At 32.9% G+C, this 25,327-nt stretch overlaps 1 protein-coding gene across 1 annotated transcript; it reads left to right on the top strand.

Annotated features, from left to right (window-relative positions):
- Positions 1–161: 161 nt before the first annotated feature.
- LOC127706819 (uncharacterized) lies at positions 162–5,266 on the top strand. The gene has a single exon (XM_052211509.1). It carries the CDS (start codon positions 234–236, stop codon positions 2,139–2,141), a length of 1,908 nt encoding a protein of 635 aa, XP_052067469.1. The 5' UTR covers positions 162–233; the 3' UTR covers positions 2,142–5,266.
- Positions 5,267–25,327: the final 20,061 nt, after the last annotated feature.

The raw sequence follows: 25,327 nt of genomic DNA, 5'->3' as shown, positions 1-25,327 counted from the left end.
TATTGCGACACTTATTTACCTTTTATTGAAATCATCACTGTGCATACATGATTAATTATACTTCCCATAAAACCTTTAATGTTTAACATGTGGGGAAAATCCAGTAAAATTCAATCCAAAAAGGAATATCTTCACATTTTTCATTTCTTTTTCAGAGGAATAAACCTGTTCTTGTGTTGAATTAGAGAAAAGCATCTTTAGGCTGGAATGTTTTTTGTTTTTACGTATACACCATGAGGGCTTTGAGGATAAATTTCTGCACGCGACGAAAGCAAGTGCTTCTTTTGCTTTGTTGTTTAGTTTTTTTATATGGATACAAGTTGCATGTAGAAAACGAGGTTCAGTTTAATTTTATTCATATCAATACAAACGAGAAATGTGAAATTCCAAAAGTAAATCCTTTCGATGAATCGATATTGCCGTTCTTTTGGAAACCAGATCCTATTGTTTGTCCCGAAAACACTGAATTAGTTTATATTGATGACGATGAGATGATACACATAAACAAAAATCGAACAAAAGGAAAACATATTGAATGCTATTATCAAAGTGTGATTCGAAAACAACAAAGCGATGACGACATTTTGTTTGGTACTTCAGTATGGTTCAATGTGTCACGTAGCGCTATGATGGAATCTGATTTTGCAAAGGTAGTATGTGTCTTTGAAGGAAAAAATATCTATGAACGATTACATTACCATATAAAGAAAAAACAAAAATATGTTGAGTCAGATAATGATAGCTTTAGTGTTCTGATATTTGGAGTAGATAGTATGTCAAGACTTGCTGCTATTCGCGAACTTCCGAAAACACTAAAATATCTTGAAAAAACTCTTGGCGCTTATGTTTTTAATGGCTATACAAAAGTAGGCGGTAATTCATATCCTAACCTTATGGCACTGTTAACAGGAAATTTTAGTGTACCATTCAACAAGAAAAAGTTTTTTGACAATCAACCGTTTGTTTGGAAGAAATTTTCAGAAAGAGGTGCAGCAACGATGTATTCTGAGGATTATCCTAGGCTTTCAACGTTTAATTATCTAACTCGTGGATTTAATGAATCACCAGGGGATCATTACCTACGACCATTTTATCTTGGGATAAACTCCGAGAAAAAATACCAGGCAAAAATCACTAAGATATTTATGACTTTAGAAGATAAGGATATTACTCTAGGAGGTACATCCGCTCTTTGTTATGGCGATAATCCGAAGCACGTCATTCAAATAGATTATTTTAAACGTTTTTTGAATAAGTACAAGAACAACAGGAAGTTTGCAATGTCCTGGTTGAACGAGATAGGACATGATTTTGTGAACTTTCTGAAGTTAGGAGATGCTGATTTTTATAATTTTCTAGTCTTTTTGAAAGAAGGTGGCCACTTGAAAAGGTCAATTTTGTTTTTTATGAGTGACCATGGAACAATGATAGATAAGATAAGGAATACACCGATTGGTCGTATAGAAGCAAAACTTCCTTTCTTTTCAATAGTTCTGCCTACAATTTTGAGGCAAAAATATCCTCATTTAGATCAAAACTTACAAACTAATATCAATCGTCTGACGTCTCCATTGGATCTCCATAAAACCTTAATTGATATAGCTACCAATAGGTACAACCATCACCCAAAGGATACCGAAGCTATTCAAAATCGAGGAATTAGTTTATTCAATGAAATTCCGAAAGACAGGACTTGTGCCGATGCACATATTCCTGAATCAAGCTGTGCCTGCTATACATCGGAAGCTATTCCTACAAATAATGCCGTTATTGAAAAGATTACTAGTTCCGTTGTAGTAACCATTAACACCTATTTACAAACTCATCGATCAAAATGTGCTTTACTTACCTTGAAAAAGATTCATGAAGCCAAATTAATTCATTCTAATCTAAAACACTCAAAACCAGGAAGGAAGAAAGCTATATGGCAATATTTGTACAAACCCAAGTTAGACAAGAAGCAACGCTATTTTATTTTATTTGAAGTGATGCCAAGCGAGGGAATATTTGAAGTCACTACAGAGATCACTCAAACGAACAACTTTATTATCTTAGATAAAATAATCCGATCAAATAGATACGGGAATCAGTCTGCTTGTATTGATGATAGGGATTTAAAACCATATTGTTATTGTAAATAATAACTTTAGTGGTACAGTCCTAACGTTTATAAACAAAACTTACGGAGTGTCTAAAAAGAATGTCAATTAATGATTTTTTTTAAGTGTGTATCCTCTCGGTCTCAATGACAAAATATTAGGACAGGGGAACATAACTAAAACTTCTATCGATGTCATTAATATTGTCGATAAATGACTTAGAAATAATAGGTCTCATGGTAAAAGGAAAAACCGTAATCAACGTATTAAACATCGTATAAATTATACACTTGCTGATCTGTTATCTATAATAATAAATAATGGCAGACATCAAGTATTATGCAAACTGGGTCAGATACCAATAAGTAAATAATATGCTAGTTTTCTGGAGTGTGATAAAATTTCTTTTTTTAGCCCGTTGTATGAATACACCCGTATTATTACAACTTTTGTCATCACATGCGGTTTCCTAGTATCGATGAAAATCATAAACGTCATTTTCTTAAATTAGAATATATAAATAGAGGTATTGATTTTATCAACTTATCTAGTATATTCCATGACTTTACCATCCAAAGCTAAATACCTCCATATTTTGATAATATAGAACCACCTATTATTTCGTATTCTTATTAAAAAAAACATCAACATAGAAAATAATGTTCCTTCCACTTGAGACTGTGAAACATCTAGTTTTAGATATGTTTTCTATGGTCATGTCATTACAGGAGACCTCAACATCGTCGAAGACCGTGAGGTCAAAACTTTTCTTAAGAAAGAACCGAAATATCGTCCACCATCTATTATAGATTGGAAACAGTGTCGTCAGGTCATTAAAGACGCTCTGTCTGCCTACTGTAAAAGTTAGTGGAAACGTGAACAATCTGATAAAAAATCTCTAGACAGTTATTTGAATAAAATTATGAATACTGTTAGTATTTGTATATCTCATTTTGAAAACAATTCTGAAATTAATAATAAGGTCCATGATATTCCCATTTCTAGAATAAAAAATAAACTCCCAAGTACTCGGAAAGCGGTTTGTATTCGTACCGGCAGACAAAGCAGCCAATAATGTAGTGGTGGTGTGACGCATATACTACACGGAAGTTCTCCAAAACGAAATTATCAATTCTTCTACATTTAGGTCCGTACAATCCACAGAGAGTCAAATTGTAAACAAGCAAATCACTGCCACTACCCAGTTTAAAGCCTCTTCCGAACATTTGAAAGTCCCTACTATGTACTGGTTACCTAAATTGCACAAAAAAACATTTAAATTCCGTTTCAACTCCGCATCTAGTAAGTGTTCTACTACTAATCTATCAGTGCTTCTAACTACCTCCCTTACTACTATCAAAGAACTTGTTATTAACTTTTGTAATAAAGCTTATGAAAATAATGGTATTAATTATTTTTGGAGTGTTAAAAATTCTTTAGAGGTTGTGGATAAAATACGTGCTTTTGATGGTCCTTTTAATTCTGTTGACATTTATGATGTTTCTACTCTCTACACTACACTTCCACACAATCTTATCAAGAAAAAGTTTTCATATTTAATTGAATGGTCTTTTGAGAAATCTCGTTGCAAATTTATTTGCTGTAACTCGTTTAAAGCCTTTTTCTGTAACGAAAAAGGAAAGTATGCTAGATACACTTACTGGAAATGTGAAGATATGATTGAAGCTTTAAATTTTCTACTGGACAACATATATGTGCGTTTCGGCGATACAGTGTATCGACATGTAGTAGGTCCTTTTCTAGATGTAGACATTTCAATTTCTAAAGGGAAACTCCATACTAAAATTTACGACAAAAGAGACGATTTTTCATTCCCTATTGTTAATTTTCCCTTTTTAGACGGCGCTGTTACTTTGGCTCCATCATACGGTGTTTATATTTCCCAACTCGTTTGTTATGCCCGTGTGTGTAGTGATGTCATAAATTTTAACGAACGTAATCAATGCATCACTGGTAAATTATTAAGTCAGGGATTTCTTTACCATAAATTGCTTAAAACTTTTACTAAATTCTTTCATAGATACTAAGATTTGATTAGTAAATTTCGCTGTACCTGTAGAAAACTTATTAAAAACGGTATTTCACATCCTAAATTCTACGGTAATATTGTACTAAAAGCGCGGAAATCACTATGTGATCCGTGTAAACTCATCGAACCTTTAAACAAACTTATTAGTAAAGGTTATCTTACCAATGTTGTAATTAGATCTTTGAATATAGTTTACATTGGCACTAATGTCGATTTTGTCATCAGAAAATTAAAACTTAACTAAATATGTATTCTTTTCAAACGGGATGTATAAAGACACACCCACGTTCATCTTTATCTATTAAGAGGTTAACTCCTAACTACCCTACTGCCTGTCGATACATTTATTTTTGGCATTGCACAAGTCATGTCTTCTTTGACTGTCCATGACGTTAAAATACTAAATCCCTGGGATGTGGTTTAGTTGATTTTAGTCTCTGATGCCATGACGTTAAAATACTAAATCCCTGGGATGTGGTTTAGTTGATTTTAGTCTCTGATGCATGATTTTTTTTATCATTAATTGTTTTTGGCTTCTAGCTAGCTGTCAGTAACTGAGAGTACTCTCAAATCGTACATTCTTGTTAATTTGACTTGTTGATACTATTTGTAATGCTTTTTTGTTATTTTATGTTTACTTATTCAGGGTTATATCTGGTCTATATACCAGCTTTGATAAGTGTTTGGTATTACTATAAATTTTCACTTCTTAGAACTATGAACATCAAAATTATCTATTTTGTAAAAATATTTCCTTTCCCCTTATCAACTGTATACCTAACAACAAAATTATTTTCATTTACCTGTGTATAATATTATTGTAAATGGCGGATTTTTGTTTAAGGTTATTGTTGTTTTTCTGAAATTGTTTAACATTTCACAGCGGTATAATACTGTTACTTTAATTATTCATCCCTTATTTTATTGATTTTGTATTTACATTGTATCATAGATCAAATTTATTCCTTCAGTGTATGTTCACTTGTGTTAATATGTCTTTTGATTGAGTTAAGCCATTTCAATTGAAATTTTATAGTGTGTCTTTCTATGTTGTGATGTTACACTATTGTTTCAGATAAGGGTGAAGGTTTGGTACCATTAAAACGTTTAAACTCGCTGCATTTGTTTGCACCTGTCTTAAGTCAGGAATCTGATGTTCAGTAGTTGTCGTTTGATGATGTGGTTCATTAGTGTTTCTCGTTTCTCGTTTTTTATATAGATTAGACCGTTGGTTTTCCCGTTTAAATGGTTTTACACTAGTAATTTTTGGGGCTCTTTATAGCTTGATGGGCGGTGTGAGCCAAGGCTCCGTGTTGAAGACCGTATTTTGACCTATAATGGTTTACTTAACAAATTGTGACTTGGATGGAGAGTTGTCTCATTGGCACTAATAAAATGTACCATATATCTATATACATATGTTGCTTTAATATTTTTGGTTTGAGATCACCAGTGATGATAAATCCGTAAAAGCGATTCGGATGCATTAAAAAGTGTTATTTTCATGTTCCCAAGGGTATTATTTGCTCAGTTGTCAGTGCTTCGGTACTGATCGACATGATTTGTAACATACCAGACTTATATTCCCCGTTAATAAATTAAGATATTAAAGAAACTAAGGTTAGAACTTCCTCATTCAAGGTTGACTTTAGGTGGATTTGGTTATTTGGTCATAAAGTTCTTCAAGTATTTACGTATGTATAGGCCCTATATTCTTGGAATTCACATGCTTGAGATTGATCATTCCTGAGTCATGAAGATTAATCCAGAAAAGCCCTTCGGATGCACCAAAGGATTGATGAGAAACATTTTTTGGCCGCTAGAATTGCAAAAATTAGATGAATTATTTAAGCCTCTCAAAATTGTTTTAAATGTATTGGTAAATGAACTGGATTATATAATCTTGATACTGTAGTGCAGAAATGTCAATTGTGATGTTACTATGATGTCATAAACATGTCGAAATTTACATATATGACCTAAAAAGGTAATTGGACACAATCGATTAGGTCAAGAAGACCTTAGTACCCCGAAAAATATTTTAAAAACATTAACATCTTTATATAAAACATCTTGTCGCTATTTTTTTTTTTTTTTTTGTGAAGCCTTGGTAAATGAAAAGATTTCAAAATGAGGTTATTTTGACCGGTTTTTTTTGCATTTTTTTTTTTTTTTTTTTTTGCAGTTTTGCACTAAATGCAAGAAGTTAAAGCCATAATACAAATATTTAAGACAAATTCAAAAATATGATTACGCATGTTTGAAAGTCTTGTGAGCACCTTGTGAACACCGGAAGGATGTTGTTTTGTAGATTTTTAATACTTTTTGTTTTTTCCAAAAAGGGACCCTGTCAAACCTTCTCCTTTATACAGTGATATTTTAATGGAAAATGAAAGAAATTGTGTATAAAAAAATACCCCTAACGGTCATAAAACAAGCACAGAGAATAACAAACTTAAACAATCATCAAGCACAGAGAGCAACAAACCTAAACAATCATCAAGCACAGAGAGCAACAAACTTGAACAATCATCAAGCACAGAGAGCAACAAACTTAAACAGTCATCAAGCACAAAACAATAGCATAACACTGTCACTTAAGATTAGAACTCCAAAAGACTGAAGAAGAAAAAAGGCTTTGAATTTTGGTCTCGTATTTATCCCTTATATATCCGCTCCACCCCCCACCCCCCATCTTATTTTATGTTACAGAGCAATCGTATGCATATCACGCCATAATATTGCGTTTCTGAGTTTATATAATTATTACATCATAAAACATGATACATCTTTTAATCTCTATTGTGCATGGTCAAATTGTAAGGTGAGTCTGTAATTTCTGTTATATTTTTCTATGATAAATCTGACTTCATTTGTCAAAAACAGTGACGTGACTAAAACAATTCAAATATTGGAACAAAAATAGAAAATCGAGTGGAACAACACTATTATCATCATTTAAATATTGAGTCAAGATGGTGACAATCTATATTTCAAAGAGGGTAGCAACCCTGTTATTACCGTATAAATATGCATGGCTGCAAATAGGTAATAACGCCAATAGGGTAATGATTTAAACAAAACGTTTAAACACACTGCTGAACACTTTGTTATATTTTTATACATATAGATAGATAGAATTAACAACCATTTGTCAATTTGTTTCATACAGCTGTAACTCCTCAGGAAACGAATCATCCTCTGATTAACAAATCTGGACTCCTTTTTGGTACACGTTTAGAATTGTCAATCATAAGAATAGCGTTCTCTCGGTGTAAACCCATCGGGGAAACGTCTATCTTTATCTCTGGTGGATAGTTGCCTCATTTGCAATCATATCCCATCCTATCTATATACATCATATATTAAAAGGATATTATTGCATTCTGAAAAATAAAAAAAATAAAGTTTGTCATAGATGTATAAAATCATTCCTCAGTAAAGGACCTAAATATCGTCCCCCGTCAATTATTAATTGGAATGAGTGTCGTAATATCATCCACGACTCACTTCGTGCTTACTGTTCAGGGGCGTAGCTGGACTTAAATAAAGTGCAATCATAACGATCGCCGAGCGAAGCGATGCGAAAAAAATTTTTTGACCTTTTTATGCAGAAAATGATCGGGCATTTTCCCGGTATGCCATGCTTATGAAATTCACATCACATTCACGCCCAAACTCCTATTTTGTGAATACTTGTGGACTTTATAGTGATTCGGCAAGGGAGGAGGCTATTGACCGCCCAAAGTCCCCAGCTGGTCAAGGATAGCACCCTAGTCGGGGATTCTGGGCAGCACCGTAGACGGTGGTCTAGGGAAGCGAATCCCCATGAAGCTCCGGGCATATGAGTAATTACAGTGACTGCTTTGAACATGAAAAATACCCTATCTGTTTCTTACTATACCATATTTTCATGAAACGATAGTAAAAGTCTAGTGAGTTCCGTAATTTGCTGCTTATATATTAAACATGGTTATTTTCAAATATAAAAAAAAATTATAAAACGGAAAGATCAGGAAGAGTCGACAACCGAAGCGTTAATCAATGGACAATTGACAAACCTGGGAACAGATAAGACACAAAAGGAGAAACAAAAACATTCAACATTGAAAACTAAATACAGATGAAAAACACGGACCCAGAAAACAATGTGGCGACCTCCGGTGCTCCGGCCAAAAGGGTAAGCAGTTCCTGCTTCTTGCAAGACACCCGTAGTGTGTCTCACGAAGGTCATTCTCAAATCAAAGGAGAGGTTTCTACGACAACGGTAGAAGGTCATTTGGGACACAGATACCCCAGGTGAATCAATAGTCTTTTGGACGAACGGACAATGGGAATACGAAATCTAACGGCCACTTTTAAGTCTTGACTTATAAGAAAGGGATATAAATCTAAGATGTTTTCAAGGTGATTGTATTGAGCCTGTATTATTAAATGTTAATACTGCATGTAAGACTTAAAGTATAGTTAATATCGAAAGTCCATATATCTATTTTTTGCAAAGGCAAATGATCGCAGAACTCTCTCGGTGTTATTAATATCCATTTCTTTGTGAACATGTATGAGCGCCAACGAAGATAGTCTGTCCTGTACCATGGTTGAACGGAGATAAGTTTTCGGTCGCCTTAATGCACTAAATGTGCACCACTTATTGCGGACCTGTTTTTGTATTGTTATGAGTTACAATTTATGACTAAAATCAGCAAAGACCCATCGAAACAACATCTGATACAAAAATTTAACAATACTTTTAGATATTTGGATGATATATTGGCTCTCAATAATGACGACTTCAGTGTGTATACTAAAGAAATTTATCCTGTTGAACTTACTTTAAATAAAGCTAATACTAACAATGACCACTGTCCTTTCCTCGATCTTGATATCTATATCATTAGCGGGAAGCTTAATACAAAAATTTATGATAAAAGAGATGATTTTTCATGTCCTATCGTTAATTATCCATTTTTAGATGGTGACTTTCCTTGTCACCATCTTATGGTGTTAATATATCTCAACTTGTACGATTCGCTCGTGTATGTAACAACGTATTAGATTTTAGCGAGAGAAATTTATGTATTACTGAAAAATTATTACACCAGGGTTTTCAATATCATAAACTAGTCAAAACATTTACTAAATTTTATCATCGGTATAAGGACATCATTCGTAAATATAACTCAACATGCAGACATCTTATACGTTCGGGTATTTCACATCCAATCTTTTATGGTAATATTCTTTACAAAGCACAAAAATGTCAGTATTCACCTCAAAAGCTAACAAAACCTTTAAACAGACTTATTAAGAAGGGATATAGTTACGAAACTGTTGTCAGGTCATTAAAGATTGCATATTTTGGCTTTAATATTATTTCACTTATAGGGTCTTTGCATCGGAATTAAACATATTTATTCTAAAACCAGTTGTTGGCATGACACGGGTTATGTTCTTCTCATATATTTTATGATGATATAATACTAAACCCCTAACAGGAGGGATTGTGCCTGATATTCATATGATGAAGACATAATCTTTCAATCAGTTTAATTGAGGTCTGGAGCTGGCATGTCAGTAACTGCTAGTAGTCTGTTGTTATTTATGTATTATTGTCATTTTGTTTATTTTCTTTTGTTTCCTATTCTGACATCGGACTCGGACTTCTCTTAAACTGAGTTTTACTGTGCGTACTGTTGTACGTTTGTTTTTCTACATGGGCTAGAGGTATGGGGGGGGGGGGGGGGGTTGAGATCTCAAAAAATATGTTTAACCCCGCCGCATTTTGCGCCTGCATGTCCCAAGTCAGGAGCCTCTGGCTTTTGTTAGTCTTGTATCATTTTTAATTTTAGTTTCTTGTGTATAATTTGGAGTTTAGTATGACGTCCATTATCACTGAACTAGTATACATATTTGTTTAGGGGCCAGCTGAAGGACGTCTCCGAGTGCGGGAGTTTCTCGCTGCATTGAAGACCCATTGGTGGCATTCGGCGGTTGTCTGCTCTATGGTCGGGTTGTTGTCTCTTTGACACATTCCCCATTTCCATTCTCAATTTTATAAATTGATATTTTGGTTGCTAATAAATTAATGTAGAGTGAGACATATTTCAAGCGTTTAGTTTTTGTTGAGGCCAAGAAAAAATTGACAAGTAATTCATTAAGACGTTACACACGATACCGAGTCTCAATCGGTAACTCCGACAGACGTTTAACGCCGAAAATCGATGCCCTTTTCTTTCTTTTCGTCGGCACAGTTATTTGTAGTCAATATGTAGTCTAAACATATACATAGAAAATATTATTGTATATATCCATTATATTTACCGACTTTGTATATCATCGAGACGTTACTCTTCAGGCACAACAATTTTGTTGTCACTCTAAAGTTCTGCACATATGAATAGTTTTGAGGAAGAATAACAAATTGCAATTTTACGTTGGATGTGTTTAAAATGAAATGGCTTATTCTTTATCCCATCAACATAGACCCCTTTGACAACGTTTTGTCTTCGTTCTGAACAGCCCTAGTCATTAAAAATACTTTGTGTGGTTGTTTGTTGTCTTGCTTATTTTTATCTGAAGGGTAATATTCATAATTTGGATCATCTGGAACATGTACAGCAACTAAGTTTTCTACAAGATCATGGCATCATTTGAGTCAGAAGTCACAAACAACTTGAGTTGCAATACTATATGCTTTCTCATAATAGCTTATCTGGGTTATGGGAGGGTTGAGCGTTCACAAACATGTTTAACCCCGCCACATTCTTTATGTGCATCTCCCAATTCAGGAACCTGTAGTTCAGTGGTTGTCGTTGGTTCATGTCTGTCATATTTTTTTGGAAAATGTTTTATAATAAATTAGGCCTTCAGCTTTCTCATTTGAATTGTTTAATTTTTTTCATGTTGAGGCCTTTTATAGCAGATTATACGGTATGGGTTTTCTCATTGTTGAAGGCCGTACGGTTGCCTATAATTGCTTACATCCATTTCATTTGAACTTGGGTGGTTAGTTGTCTCATTGGCAATCATACCACATTTCCTTATTTTTAGATCACTGCATTGCATGAGTTATCATAGCTCTCGGACCTGAGGATTTGGAGTATTAGTGTGCTAATATAATTAGTTACATTTTAAGATTCTGTTCCAGGTGTTTACAGTTTTTAAAAATGGTACTTATTTAATGAAAAATTGTTTTACCTCCATATAGATAAGATCATTTAATAAATTATTCATTAAATATTTGCTGCTGTTATCTTCATTTCTATTATTTGCATATAACATAAAAGAGAAATATTTCGGGACATGAATAATTCGCAAAATTCACAATTGTTTTACTCTGTTTTGTCCTCTATAATCTTAAAATGAGTCCGAACCATACTTTTTATTTTAAAAGTTTGTAAGAAATACAAAGGCACAATCGAAGAATTATTAAAATTGCTTTTAAATGTGATAACATGTTCAAATATGGAATGAGAAAACCTTTCAATTGGTTTTCAAAAAGACATCTATAGCGTCCCGAACTGATAACGTTCAAAACGTACGAAAATCTTTGAGTGGACAAACTTGCAAGACATTGGACTTGACTGGTTCAGATCATTAATGCGATGTCCCAATCAGTTTGCAAACTATCAATAGTATGCAACTGTTTTGTAGGGTACTAGTATAATGACGGAAAAGCAATATCTTGTGTACTTGTAATCAAAATGACGTCGCAACTGACAGTCAACTTGTAAAAAGCGCCGAAATTCGATATAATGGAAATTCTTGCAAGACATTTACATGAAGCCGTTTCGTTTTTATTTGTGACGTGAAAGTTATAAAAGGCCGAATTATAAATCATCTTTGTATGTGCTTTTGTTAGCATTATATTTATCAAACGAAACATGATATTTCTTTTATTCAAAATACCCCTAACTATTGATAACTTATCATTTTCTGAAATCTGACCATAATGAAAACTCATGAAATCAATTTTGGCCATAGAATCAGCGCGAATTCGATAATAACACCATAAATTATATAAAATTAAGCATATTTTCGTGAATTTCACAATCTCCAGAAGAGTGCAAATTTGCTTTTCAAAGTTATTATGATTATCGTTTGTAACGTCTGACATGCACAATTTTGACGTTTTGTTAATAATTCTGGCGGTTATGTGAACTATTAATAAAAGTAATACCTATTGAGTTTATAGATATACAGGTTCTATAGTGCAAACAGCTGCTTATAATTGCATTTGTATATGATTTCATGCATTGACGCAATAATGTGCGAAATGCCATAGGTAAGTTCGGCAGAGTAAGTCAACTTGGATGAAGGACATGCGAACAGTATCATATAGATATAAGAAGATGTGGTATGAGTGCCAATGAGACAACTCTCAATCCAAGTCACAATTTGTAAAAGTAAACCATTATAGGTCAAAGTACGGCCTTCAACACGGAGCCTTGGCTCACACCGAACAGCAAGCTATAAAGGGCCCCAAAAATGACTAGTGTAAAACCGTTCAAACAGGAAAACCAACGGTCTAATCTAAATAAAAAACGAGAAACGAGAAAAACTTATGAACCACATCAACAAACGACAACCACTGAACATCGAGTTCCTGACGGGTTTAAACGTTTTAATAGGCACCAACCTTCACCCTACCTGAAATAATAGTGTAACATCACAACATAAAAAGACACACTATAAAATATCAATTGAAATGGCTTAACTCAATCAAAAGACATATTAACAAAAACAAGTGAACATACACTGAACGAATAAATTTGATCTATGACACAATGTAAATACAAAATTAATAAAACAAGGGGATTAGATGTAAAACAATATCAGAAAGACAACCATAACCTTGGATGGAATGACGCCAAATAAAATAACGTACAAAGGTAAATTAAAATAATTTTGTTGTAATGTAAACATGGAATACGGAAATAATTTTTACAAAATAAATAATTTTGTTGTTCCTGCTTCGAGAACAAAATTGAAAATGTATCGTCATACTAAACACTTATCAAAGGTGGTATATATTAAAATTAGTGAGACTAGATTTATCATGCCTATCTAACTAGAAATGTGTTATAAAACGTTTTTAAATGCAGGGAGTATTGTACTCTCTGACAGTCAAACATATATAAAGTCTAAATTGAAAACAACGTTCAAACCTATGATTGCGTTGGATAAAAACCGCAATTTTTATACGTGTGCATGTAAAACAAATTTCTTGGTAGAGGGGTCTAAATACAGCACAAACAACAATTTCCAAAAGACCAAAAAAAGTGAAAAAGTCTATTTTAACAAAACGCATTTGACTAACAGGTCGAACAATTGATGTTCTTAAACCCTGCTGACTGCCATTGGCGATTGCCAAATAAATTAATCACCAGATCTAACAAAATGGATCTTAATTATAATCTAATACCAAACAGAAAACAATAAACTTGTGGAAAAGATGGTACACCACAAACATGAGGTGCAAAAATTTGTACACCATATCCGGATTTCGACAATTAATGTCTCTTCAGTGATGTTAGGGATCGAAACGGTATAAAATAAAATGTATATATATTGAAACGCTGCCTCCCTGGTGCTAGAGTCGGCCACCAGGGAACACAGGGTCACAAAGAAAACTTGAAGAGAGTAAAAGGATCTATAAAGTGTAAGGTTCGACGTCCACTGTATACCGTCGGACCAAAACACTTTACAGAAAGGGAAATCGTATACTTGTAGTTATATATATATTCTCAGTTGTTAAATAAAATATCTGAATAAAATAAAGTTTCATATTTTATTAATATAAAAAAAAATAATCCACGACGGAGAGAATGGGTCTTGCAGGCTCTGTCACTGGTCTGTTCGTGTCCCCGGTAATGGTTGGTCTTACAGTATACAAACAAACTTTTGATAATAACCAGCTTATAATATATAATTCAACAGTTAAGTAACCCGGTGGTCACTTATCTAGAATCTTTCAATAATCCCAATTTAAGGATATTACTACCATTCCACATTATACAACATCAACTCAGCATAATAAAACCAACAACATGTTAATTACTTTAGAACCGTCAATATAACAACATTAGCACTGTCACCGATACATATACACTTAATTTGCACCGTCAAAAACTATATAAGCACCGGTACCATCAAAATAATTTATTGCCGTCAAAAACAACTTATACACAACCAGTAACAACATTAGCACCGTCACCGACAAACTTAATTTGCACCGTCTATATAACTACATTATGATTAGCACCGTCACCGGCAACCGTATTTAGCACCGTCACCGGCAACCCGATTTAGCACCGGCACCGACAACCTTATTTAGCACCGTCACCGGCAACCCGATTTAGCACCGTCACCGACAACCTTCAATAAAAACAAAGTTAACTTTCAACGCTTGGTTGTGATTATCAGACATATTTTAGCTTCTATTCAAATTTGTTACTTTCCAACTTTGCCAACCCAACAATCCGTCGGTTCTGTTGTTGCTTTTGCTTTTATACTTCCGACTGACCAATGGCAGAGCTTGTTACATATTGTTTACCAATCGGCAACCATGGATCACACAAGGGAAATTTCCGTAATGTTAATATCATTTTTAAACATGGATTGATCTTCATCAATAAAGATAGGTTTTGATTTTAAATACATTAGTAGATCATTAGAAGAGTTTTATACGAGTTTATATTCTAATAAGGTAACTACCGCGAAAATATGGAATCAGTACGTGAAATAAAACTTCTTATCAAACTAAGTTAAACATACACAAATCTGTCGTATCATTGAAACAACCGCCAAAATAACAAATTATAAGTCTGACATTACTTGCAACATTAGACATCTCACTAACATCTATCATTTATCCTCAATAATTTCCAGAAACTATACAGACATAGATTTACTATAAAAAAGGGGGAAGGCCGGCATTACAATATATATATATGAAAATATTGTTTGTGCTCAATTTAGACCCCTCTATAGCAATGGTGTTTGTTTATATTTATCTGTTGTGTTGTGTTGTTTCAGTTTTACATGTCCTCAATCTGTGATCACTGTTTCACCTCGCCTATTTTGAAAAATGTTTATGCAAATATTTTCTGCAATAAATTGAAAAGGCACAGCTGCTATGACTATTCAGAAATGTGAGGTATATGTCAATGAGACAACAACCCAACGACAAAAATACTGATTCTTTGCACATCTATGAATGTTTAAGAATTCTTGTGGAGGTCAAAAGCACATAACGTGTACTTATATATTGGTGACCTGGTACATGTATGTACCTATTGATGCATTCCGTCCTAAACATAAGTTGTGTGAAGAGACCAAGCAGTTAATATGATTATAAAAAAACTGATATTAAAATGAATTCCTGTATAACAAATTCCGGGAATGAGACACTATTTTATTTAAACCAGATGAGATATTAGTGGTAAAGGTTTAAACAGAAGCAGGAGATGTCAAGGGGCAATACAAAAAGTACAAGGTCATGTAACACAGATGAAAAAATGACAAATGAAAAGAAAATAACAGCCCACATAGCACTGCACCGAAACATAAACCCACAAAAGATCAGATAAAACTTGTCTACAATTTTAAATCTTTCTAATTTCAAACTCGAGTTTCACTACCCGATAGGAAAGAGTAAAGATAAGGATGTTGCAGTACTTCTGTGGTCTATGAAACAGAACATTAAAATTCTACAGTTCAGCAGAGCATTTTACTGTACTTATGATACACATTGTTTTTAATCAGGGTCTGTGATATTAAGTCTATAAAAAACTACAAATAATGACAGATTTATACTCAATATTTCATGACAGCAAAAATAGTGATTTCGACAACACTGTACATAATGTACGTTCATTTAGGAAATTCATGCAAAGGTTCCACAAATAATGTAATTGTAGGTCAATCAAAAATTAATCATTTAAATCAGTTTTCCACAGACAAATTTCTACTGGCTGCATATTTTTTTTATATAAAAAAGTTGCTTTCTGATTTCTTTTTTTGGCATGTTAAATGACTATTTTTGTTCCTGATTGAATACTATAGTAGAATGTAGGACAGTAAGTCACAGGACAAAAAGTCACGGACGAAAAGTCACAGGACAAAAAGTCACAATTCAGTTTTGAGATTATTTTTCTCTGAACAAGAAAACACTAATTTTAAAAATAATTTTTTGATTTTTTATTGAACTATAATATATGAAGCAACTTTGTAATTAAAATTTATTCAATAAATGTCAATGATGATCAAATAATTGTTATGATAACAAAATGTCAAAGTGGATTGGCACTTAAATGACTTCATGGTGCCAAGAAATATATTATTTGCATGATTAAAATTTAATAATTTTTCATTTATCAAGGCTTATGAACAATTTCCTGAACTTAAAAAATGAATAAATGTAAAAAAAGATATTATTTGAAGATCTTTCTCTTATATATTCAAACAATTGTCAATAAATTATTTGTGACTTTTTGTCCTATCCAATTTGTGACTTTTTGTACTGTGACTTTATGTCCGTTTACCCTATTCATAGTATAGCCCAGTGTTTCTGTTAAAATAAAGTTCTGGTCATGGTTAAAATAATGTCAGAATTTGTTTAGTTGTAAAAACAATTACCAAGTAATAATCCACTTAGAACTTCACCTCCGGCAAAATTCAGGTGATCGGAGGGCAATAAATTGCGTAATCGCACACCTGTGAATCCACAGTCACAACTCTAAGGAAATAATGACCGGAAAATCGGACACACATAATTTCACTGTGTAATTTAGAAGCAAACTTTAGCAAAGAAATGTTTCTTGTAATATCATGATCATGACCAGATTTTACTTTTTAAATTAAAAGAAATGCCGAAAAAAAGAAAAAAATATTTTCTCAATCAAATACATTAAAAAAAATACAACTATTTCAAGTAGTTTTTTAGAAAAAGAATTTATTTGATCTGAAATAAGTTTTCCTATTACTTTTCTTGATTAGCTATCGAGGTTATTCATCACTGACTTGTCTACATGTTGTAGAATAATTATCGACGAGAATCTCATTCCGGGCCGTGTTTTTTAACGGGATTTCACGGAGTTGCCAATCTCTGTGTATATATGTCTCTGGGCAAACCAACCCAGATTCTGGATATAGTGGGTAAAAAAAGTGGGCATGTGGGATTTACATGTATTAATAGGGGGTAAAAAAAGTTGGAAGTGGTAAAAATATGGTTACACGCCATTATTCCGATAGCCCATTAGTCACTCGCCGACGGCCCATTGTTCCGACAACCCAATAATCCGATAACCCATTGCTCCGAAAGCCCAATAAGCCGACAACCCATTAGTCTGACACTTGGAAATATTTATTGCGCGGTATCAGGGTAAAAAAAATATGTCTGTCTGTATTATAACGTATATGTTATTACATGTGTACAGAAATAATTCCGTATATATGATATAGGTAGTTTGAATACTTTTTATATACTTAATTCGAAATCTGTATATACGTAATCAAAATGTGTGTATAGAGGCAGATGTATAATACACGTATTATATGTCTCTGATAGAGGTATGATTATTCAACTATGTATTTTCGCGCCTTTTCGTATGTATATACAGATATCATTTACGTAATTACAGAATTCAAAAAAACGGATATACAGAACTATTTTCATATAGATAGACTTCGAATTTCGTATATACAGAATTATAACGTAACAATTCTTTGCATATGCAAATACAGAATTCTAATTACGTATATATATGCAGAATTCGATTTACGTTATACAGGGAATTATTTATACAGATTATCATCAAACTATTTTCGAAAAATTAGGTGGGGTCAGAACATGATTTGCTTTATAAAATACGGAATCTATTCTGTATATTGGATATTGTGTGACTTGCCACCTTAGGGATTATGTGGGCGACTCTGCGTCTCATTTAAAACAACCTACAACTGTTTTAAACAAAATCTTAAATTTGCTTAAAAGTGAGGATAACTGGTGCATTTTTTTAAAGCGACATAAGAGGGGTATTCTACTGGGGGCCCTGTATTGTGATGCATTAACATAAACTGTACATTTTACAAAATATTGTCAATAATAGTAGTATTTGTTTCTCAATATTTGCATTTTCAAATTGGCCTTCAGCAATTGTTGACGCTTTTTTAAGACATTGACGCAAGTTTACTCCAAAATCAAAACAAAAATCTATACATTAGTGTTATCAAGGATTTGTATAGTAAGATTACTTATACAATTCCTTGGTGTTATGCACAGTCATTTTGCCTCAACAATTTTCTTGAGTCAGACTTAACAAATAATGGTAGACAAACCAAGCGTTAGTCCAGGAAAAGGGAAATCATTTGACAAAGACAAACGCAGCACAATAAAGACACACAGTGTCTTAGATACACAGTTTTTTTCTAGAGTCTATTTTTTCCATTAAAAATACAAAAAAAAAAGGTTTTATAGTTAGCAGAAGCAAACTTTTTTTCAAATTATTTCAAGAAAATAATATTTTTTTAGAAACAGTATTTATTCAACATATACACAGTGTTCAAATTAAACACTTTTTTGGGGCTTTATTTATGAATCAAATAATTTTATTCAAATCAAACAATTAAGACAAAAAACATGCCCCCCCCCCTTTCCCACCTCACAAAAGATAAATAGTCTGTGGGTAATATCGGTTAAGATGCTGTACAAGTTTGTTTTTTTTAAGAAATAACATGTAGTCCACCAAAAAACATTTCTAAGGTTTCCATCAATTGGTCATTGCCAGTCTAATTTTTATTTATTTATTTATTTATTAATTTATTAATTTATTTATTTATTTATTTATTTATTTATTTATTTATTTATTTATTTACAAGTTTGATCGTTTATATAAATATACATGGTAATTTCCATTGTGTAATGCAAGGTAGGCGTACATATAATAATACTTTTTGCAGCTGATATAATAGTTTTAGGTAAATAAATTGAAGAAAAATAGCGTTTTCTTATTGGTGCATTCTGAATAAAATTCGGATCTATCATAACTTTCATTCGTATACACCTCTATGTCTTGCATTGTTCTGGACATAATATTCAATTTCATGTATGATAATATAGTATCAACATATGCTAATCTTACTTCAAGCATACGGATTCATTTCATCTCTATGGGTAGCAGATTCTGCTGAACAAATTTTATTGGTTTTAAAAAATATGGGATGTCTATATAATTCTTTCATTACCTTTTGTAGTTGAGAGGTTGTTTATTACAATTAACAACTATTATTTTTGTATACAGGATATCTTAAAAATGTGTTTGCGGATTATACAAAATAAATAGAGAATGTGTCCCCAGGGACACAGATGATGCCCCTGCTTGCATACAACATTATAAAGGGACAAACACAAGCTATATAAAAGTGACGCTACCCAAATTTGTACTTGATCTTAGTTTTGTGATAATAAGTATTGTGTATAGGTTTCATGTTTGGTTGGGGCGAACTTAAGTTACAGATCGGAAACTAAAAATTTTGCAATTTTTCGATTTATAAAGGGGCATCACTCAATAATGGTTAAAGTGACACTACCCAAATTCAACTTGATCTGTGTTTTATCAGTGGAAGGCAAAATTAAACATTGCATTGTATAAAGCATTGATTGTAGTTGATTCAACTATAATCATGGACAAAGGAAGATAACTCCAATTTTAAAAATTACTTGAACAATGGCATCATTGATATTTTTTGAAAAAAATGAAAAATTGCTATTGTAAGGGCACATAACTCTAGAACAGTAAAAGTGACGCCACCATAATTTAAACTTGATCTGTGTATTGTGGTGATAAGCATTGTGTATAAGTTTCATAACATTTGGTTGAGGCAAACTAAAGTCAGAGAACGGAAATGAAAATTTTTGCAATTTTTCCATTTATAAAGGGGCATAACTCTAAAAGTTAAAGTGACGCCACCAAATTTCAAACTTGATCTGTGTTTTGTGGAAATAAGCATTGTATATAAGTTTGGTTGAGGCAAACTTAAGTTGGAGAACGGAAACCAATTTTGGGACGTACAGACGTACGTATGTACAGACGGACAAGGGTAAAACTAAATGCCCCCTCCGCTTTGGCGGGGGCATAAAAATATGGAAATAGCATCTTCATCTTTGCAGGATGCTGATATGGCTTTAAAAAGTTCCATATTGAACACACCACTACTTGGATGCTGGCATCTAATATATATATAGACTTTGATATACCTTTTGCTTGGATGCTGGCATCCCAATTACATTTATATGCATGCAGACTCAACTTTTTGAATGGATGCTGCCATCCCATGAAAAAAATTGGATGTTCATCCTTAATCTCAGGGATGCTGGAATCCCAGTTGTTAGTAAAAGTTGTCTCAACACATTATAAATTGAATGCTGACAGTCATTTCCTTTGGATGCTGGCATCTGTTTCTGTGAAAGCCGGTCGCCGTTTTGTTTAAAGGCTGACATCTTTGCATTATATGTTTCTTTATATATTTGACCAGGTGACTTAAGTTTAATCGCTCAATTGAAAAGTCTTTTATTTTTTTTTTTAAAAATCACATATTTGGTGTTTGTTTTAATATTATTTACGGTATATAAAAAATATATAGGAAAAGCGCATAAATCTAAAACTGGTGACTTTTATTGTGATGAATTACAAAAATACAAATAAAACGAAACAGTAATATACAATATTGTATTGTATTAAAGAGTGTTTGGGGTTACTGAAAGTGAGCTTAACCTCATAGCCTGCTGAAATGATATCATAGACATACACTCTACTATTCAGATTGGTGACTGCACTTTATTAAGGTGCTTCATATGAAGTCTGTAAGCCTGCGTTATAATTTTGTGTCTATGACATTCCCCCATTTTTAATAAAAGTATATATTGGCATTAAATATATAAGATATCATAAGGAGATCTGTCTCCCCTAGTTGCCTGCATACAATAATACAGTACTGGTTTAATAACAATGCAAAATCTTTTAAATTTTTATTTTAATTATCAGTACTGGTCTCTTTCATCTGTACGTACTGGATATTGTCAATATCACTGGACTTGCTATATGCACATCATGTCATGATCTGTTTTCATTTCACAAGGAGATCTGTTTTCCCCAGTTGCCTACATACAATAATACATGTCATGCATGTATCACTTTGATAACTATTTGCAAAATCTTTTAAATTTTTATTTTAATTATACGTACTGGATATTGCCAATATCACTGGACTTGCTGTATGCAACTTCCCATGCGTAGGCACATCATGTCATGATCTACTTTCATTTCAATCACAAAACTTACATTTTCTGTATTACAATCATTGTTAAGCTTTTTTCTGTATTCAATATTTATCAATCATCTAATAAAATCGGTTACATGAACTAGAGCTTTCTAACTTTCTTTTTATCATTTATTACTTATCTGAAATCAGCTGGAATCGCAAATGATCATAATGATCTGGTGCTGTTTGGATGTTTTGTCGCCTAAATTCAACCTGTCCAGTAACTATAAAGTGTTCCGATACATAATACACAACACATGAATAGTAACATGAAAGGTTCAGCCACTGCTTAAAAAACACTGAAACGAGAATTGAAAACAGTCTAGTTTTTAATACATATAAATATTCTGACCAATATAAATGTTTAAAGAAATTGCTTAAAATGAGTTTCCTGTTGCTTACGTCTTTCATCCACGACAATTTGGGCTCATATTTGTCTCTAAGGCAATTATATCACATCTCCTTAGTTTTACATTCACAGTAAAATATAAACTTGCCTCAAGCAATCAATGATTCTATATTCTTCATATAAAATCATGCAAATATATGAAAGATTGTCAACAATAAGTTTTCGTTGTAACATCACAATACTTTTAAAGTAGATATTCATGTAGAATATAGTGTTAAAAATATATATTGCTTTCCTCCCAATGTTCAAAATGACTACTCGTGGTTGCAAAAAAAACTACTTACACCCTCCCATCCTTTTCCTCCCCCAAGAAAATGCATGATTGTTTGAAGAAAACCTCCATTTAAACTTCACTTTACCAAAGTTTTCCATACCAAGCCTGGTGCTTCTGCGTAGTCACAGATAAATCTATTAAAAAAAAACATCTGAACCACTAATTAAATCAAATTATAATTATGGAACAACACTCAGATCTATACACTATCAAATAAACAGCTGAGCCATGAGCGCATGATACGCCCGTCGCTTTTTAAAAGAATAAAGTTCAATAACTTCTCAATGTCATATCAGAAATTTATGAAAAAAAAAGGTTATCTTAATAGATATAAACCAGTCACCAAAGTTTCATGAAAACTCCTCAAAGCACTTGAAAGATATTGTCTGAAAACTGGAAAATCACCCCTTTTTTATGTATAAAATCCCACAACTCGGAAACGTAAAATCTAAAATTTATAATAATCGAAATGGAGCTTACGTCAATATATATAAACAATTCAATAAAGTTTCTTACAAATTGGTGAAAGTGTTTTTGAGTTATTTTCCCCCTTTTTAATGAATAAAACTCCATATCTTGGAAAGTTAATTTATAAAATTTATAAAAAACGAAAGGGAGCTCACGTTAACAGATATAAACAATTCACTAAAGTTTCATGCAAATTGGTTAAAGTGTTTTTGAGTTATTGTTGGACATGTTGACGACGGACCGACAGACGGACGGACAACAGTATACTATAATACGTCCCGTAAACGGGTGTATAAAAAGGATGCAATTTCATCAATGTCATTCGTTTTGGAGAAATATATCCATACATGTATTTGGAGATATTTCATGAAATTGCAATCCCATGGGTAGATTCATTTTACATCTTAATTCATGTTCCGTTTTTTGCTTGACCCAAGTCCTATAACACAAACCTTGTGTGGCGATGTTTACATTTTCTTTAATTTTTTCGTATTTTCTTTTTCATTCATTTTGCTATTTGCTATTTTCAACTTTTATAATCAAGCTGTCACGAGCTTCAAAATTAAAAAAAAAAGCAAGAAATGAAAATATCAGCTTTAAAGGGGCATGAGCTACAAGATATGGAAAAAATACTTTTCTATTTTGTTCAATCATTAATGAAAGTGAAATAGTGAAATGATAATTCGCTTTTAGCAGCCAGTTTGGTTCAATTTTGTCAAAACAAGCTAAGAAACATCGCTGATTAATTATTCACTTGCAAGTGAATAATTCGACCTCATTAAATCCATTTTTATGTGACCTTCAATAAAACCCCTAAGCTAGAGATTGATTAGACATAAACTAGGCATGTTCAGCTAATAAAAGGAAAAGAATGTCAAAATTGAAACTCAAAAAGTGAAACAAAAGTAAACCATTTGGTTGACTGATTCGATCAACAAAAACTCATTCTTATACAGGAAAAAACAATGATTAACATATTTTTTTAACCTACAATATGAAATCAAACAGACCAAGAAAAATCCAATTGCATGTGTTTGCTATCTATTTATATCTGTATTTATGTTTATATCAGGTTACATGACCGTCGGCAGTCTTGGAGGTCACCTCGATGGTTAATTAGAGGCGTCTACACTAAAATACAAACGAAATTATGATACATATTATCGAGTTCATACATTGCAAATTGTTTTAACTTTATTTAAGACTTTTTTTAAATTGGGATATATATACGTTTTAGTATGTGATAAATCAAATATGAGAATTTGAGTCATATCGGTGAACATGAATTTGACAGCTAATGCCCCTTTCAAAACACTAAATAATGAAAAGATGACGCAAAGGCATATATATATATATATATATATATATATATAGGACTAGCTTGACCCATAAAAACATGTAGCAAATTAATTTCTTCCAGTATATGTATTAGAGTAAATTTTATTTTAAGTCGATAAATCTATATGTGCTCCTTTCTTAAACATTATTTACATAGTATTCATAGTGACATTCACCCTTTAATATTCATACATGACAATGCAGTAAGGGTTTTGCTCATTGTTGAAGACCGTACAGTACCCTATAGTTGTTAACTTCAATGACATATGGTCTCAGACGGGGAGGGGGGGTGTGTACCGGGGGTCCAGATCAATGCATTTGTATGGGGACATATAGTTGGAACCCCCCCTTTATCCTGGGTTGGGAACCCCCCCCTTTTAAAAATGGCCCCTGAATCATGACACGTATATGATCCTTGTGATATGACTCGACCCTCAGTTTTAATGATATGAACTATTAAATCAACCAACTTGCTAGATGAGCAAAGTATTATCAGACTTTAAGGTAAGCCTCTATAGTAACAGGTGAAAATGAATGTTATGTCAGATAAATCCCCTCCCCTCCCCCACAAAGAATTTCAGATACTTGTTCCCTTCAGACATGTGCAATTAAGATGCGAACAACAAATTCAACTTTCTGGTAAACTGGATAGACCTTATCACTATTTGTCTGTCATTTCTGGACATCACAAAGGTTCCCGTAAAATTTTGACTTCACAATACAAAATGTCTGACGCCACAAAGGAAAAGTGATTGTTGTATGATGTCAACACTTCAAGTGAAGGAGATTATCAGGTCAAGTGTTCTGATATTCAATTAACAATATGGTCTCTTGTCTCCTGGTACGAGGAAAATTCTCCCTTACAAACACGGAAATCAGTCATTCATAGAATTTCTTTTGGTTTATATGGCTTTGTGAGGCATTTTTTTCAGGGAGAATTCAGTCTTTGAAAAGCTTCTTGACTTTCTAGACCGAAAATCAATCTTAAATCAAATTTCTTATACTTAACATTGCCTATATTAAAATTGTAAGGCCTCTTACCAGTGATGAAATTTACTGGTGTAGGTCATATGGCTAGTGGTGAACAAATTAATTTAGCTGACCGATTTTTATATTGGCCATGGCAGAAGGGCTTGTGGTTAATCGTAACTAGAGACATACATGTAGTCTTGGTGGGGTGTCATGTGCATCAGATTTTTGTCAAATCTTTTTGTTTCTCTGCGGAACAGCTTATCCCGCATAAAATTTGCATGATAGGATACATATTTTCAAAATATATGAAAAGGGAAATGGATGTCTCAGATGCTCACCGCTACTACAAAAGGATTGAAGTGCTATATGCACATATCGTTGGCCAAATGAACGAC

This window comes from Mytilus californianus, unplaced genomic scaffold (assembly GCF_021869535.1).
Source record: "Mytilus californianus isolate M0D057914Y unplaced genomic scaffold, xbMytCali1.0.p SCAF_1, whole genome shotgun sequence".
Taxonomy (NCBI): domain Eukaryota; kingdom Metazoa; phylum Mollusca; class Bivalvia; order Mytilida; family Mytilidae; genus Mytilus; species Mytilus californianus.
This window is presented reverse-complemented; position numbering and strand designations above follow the sequence as displayed.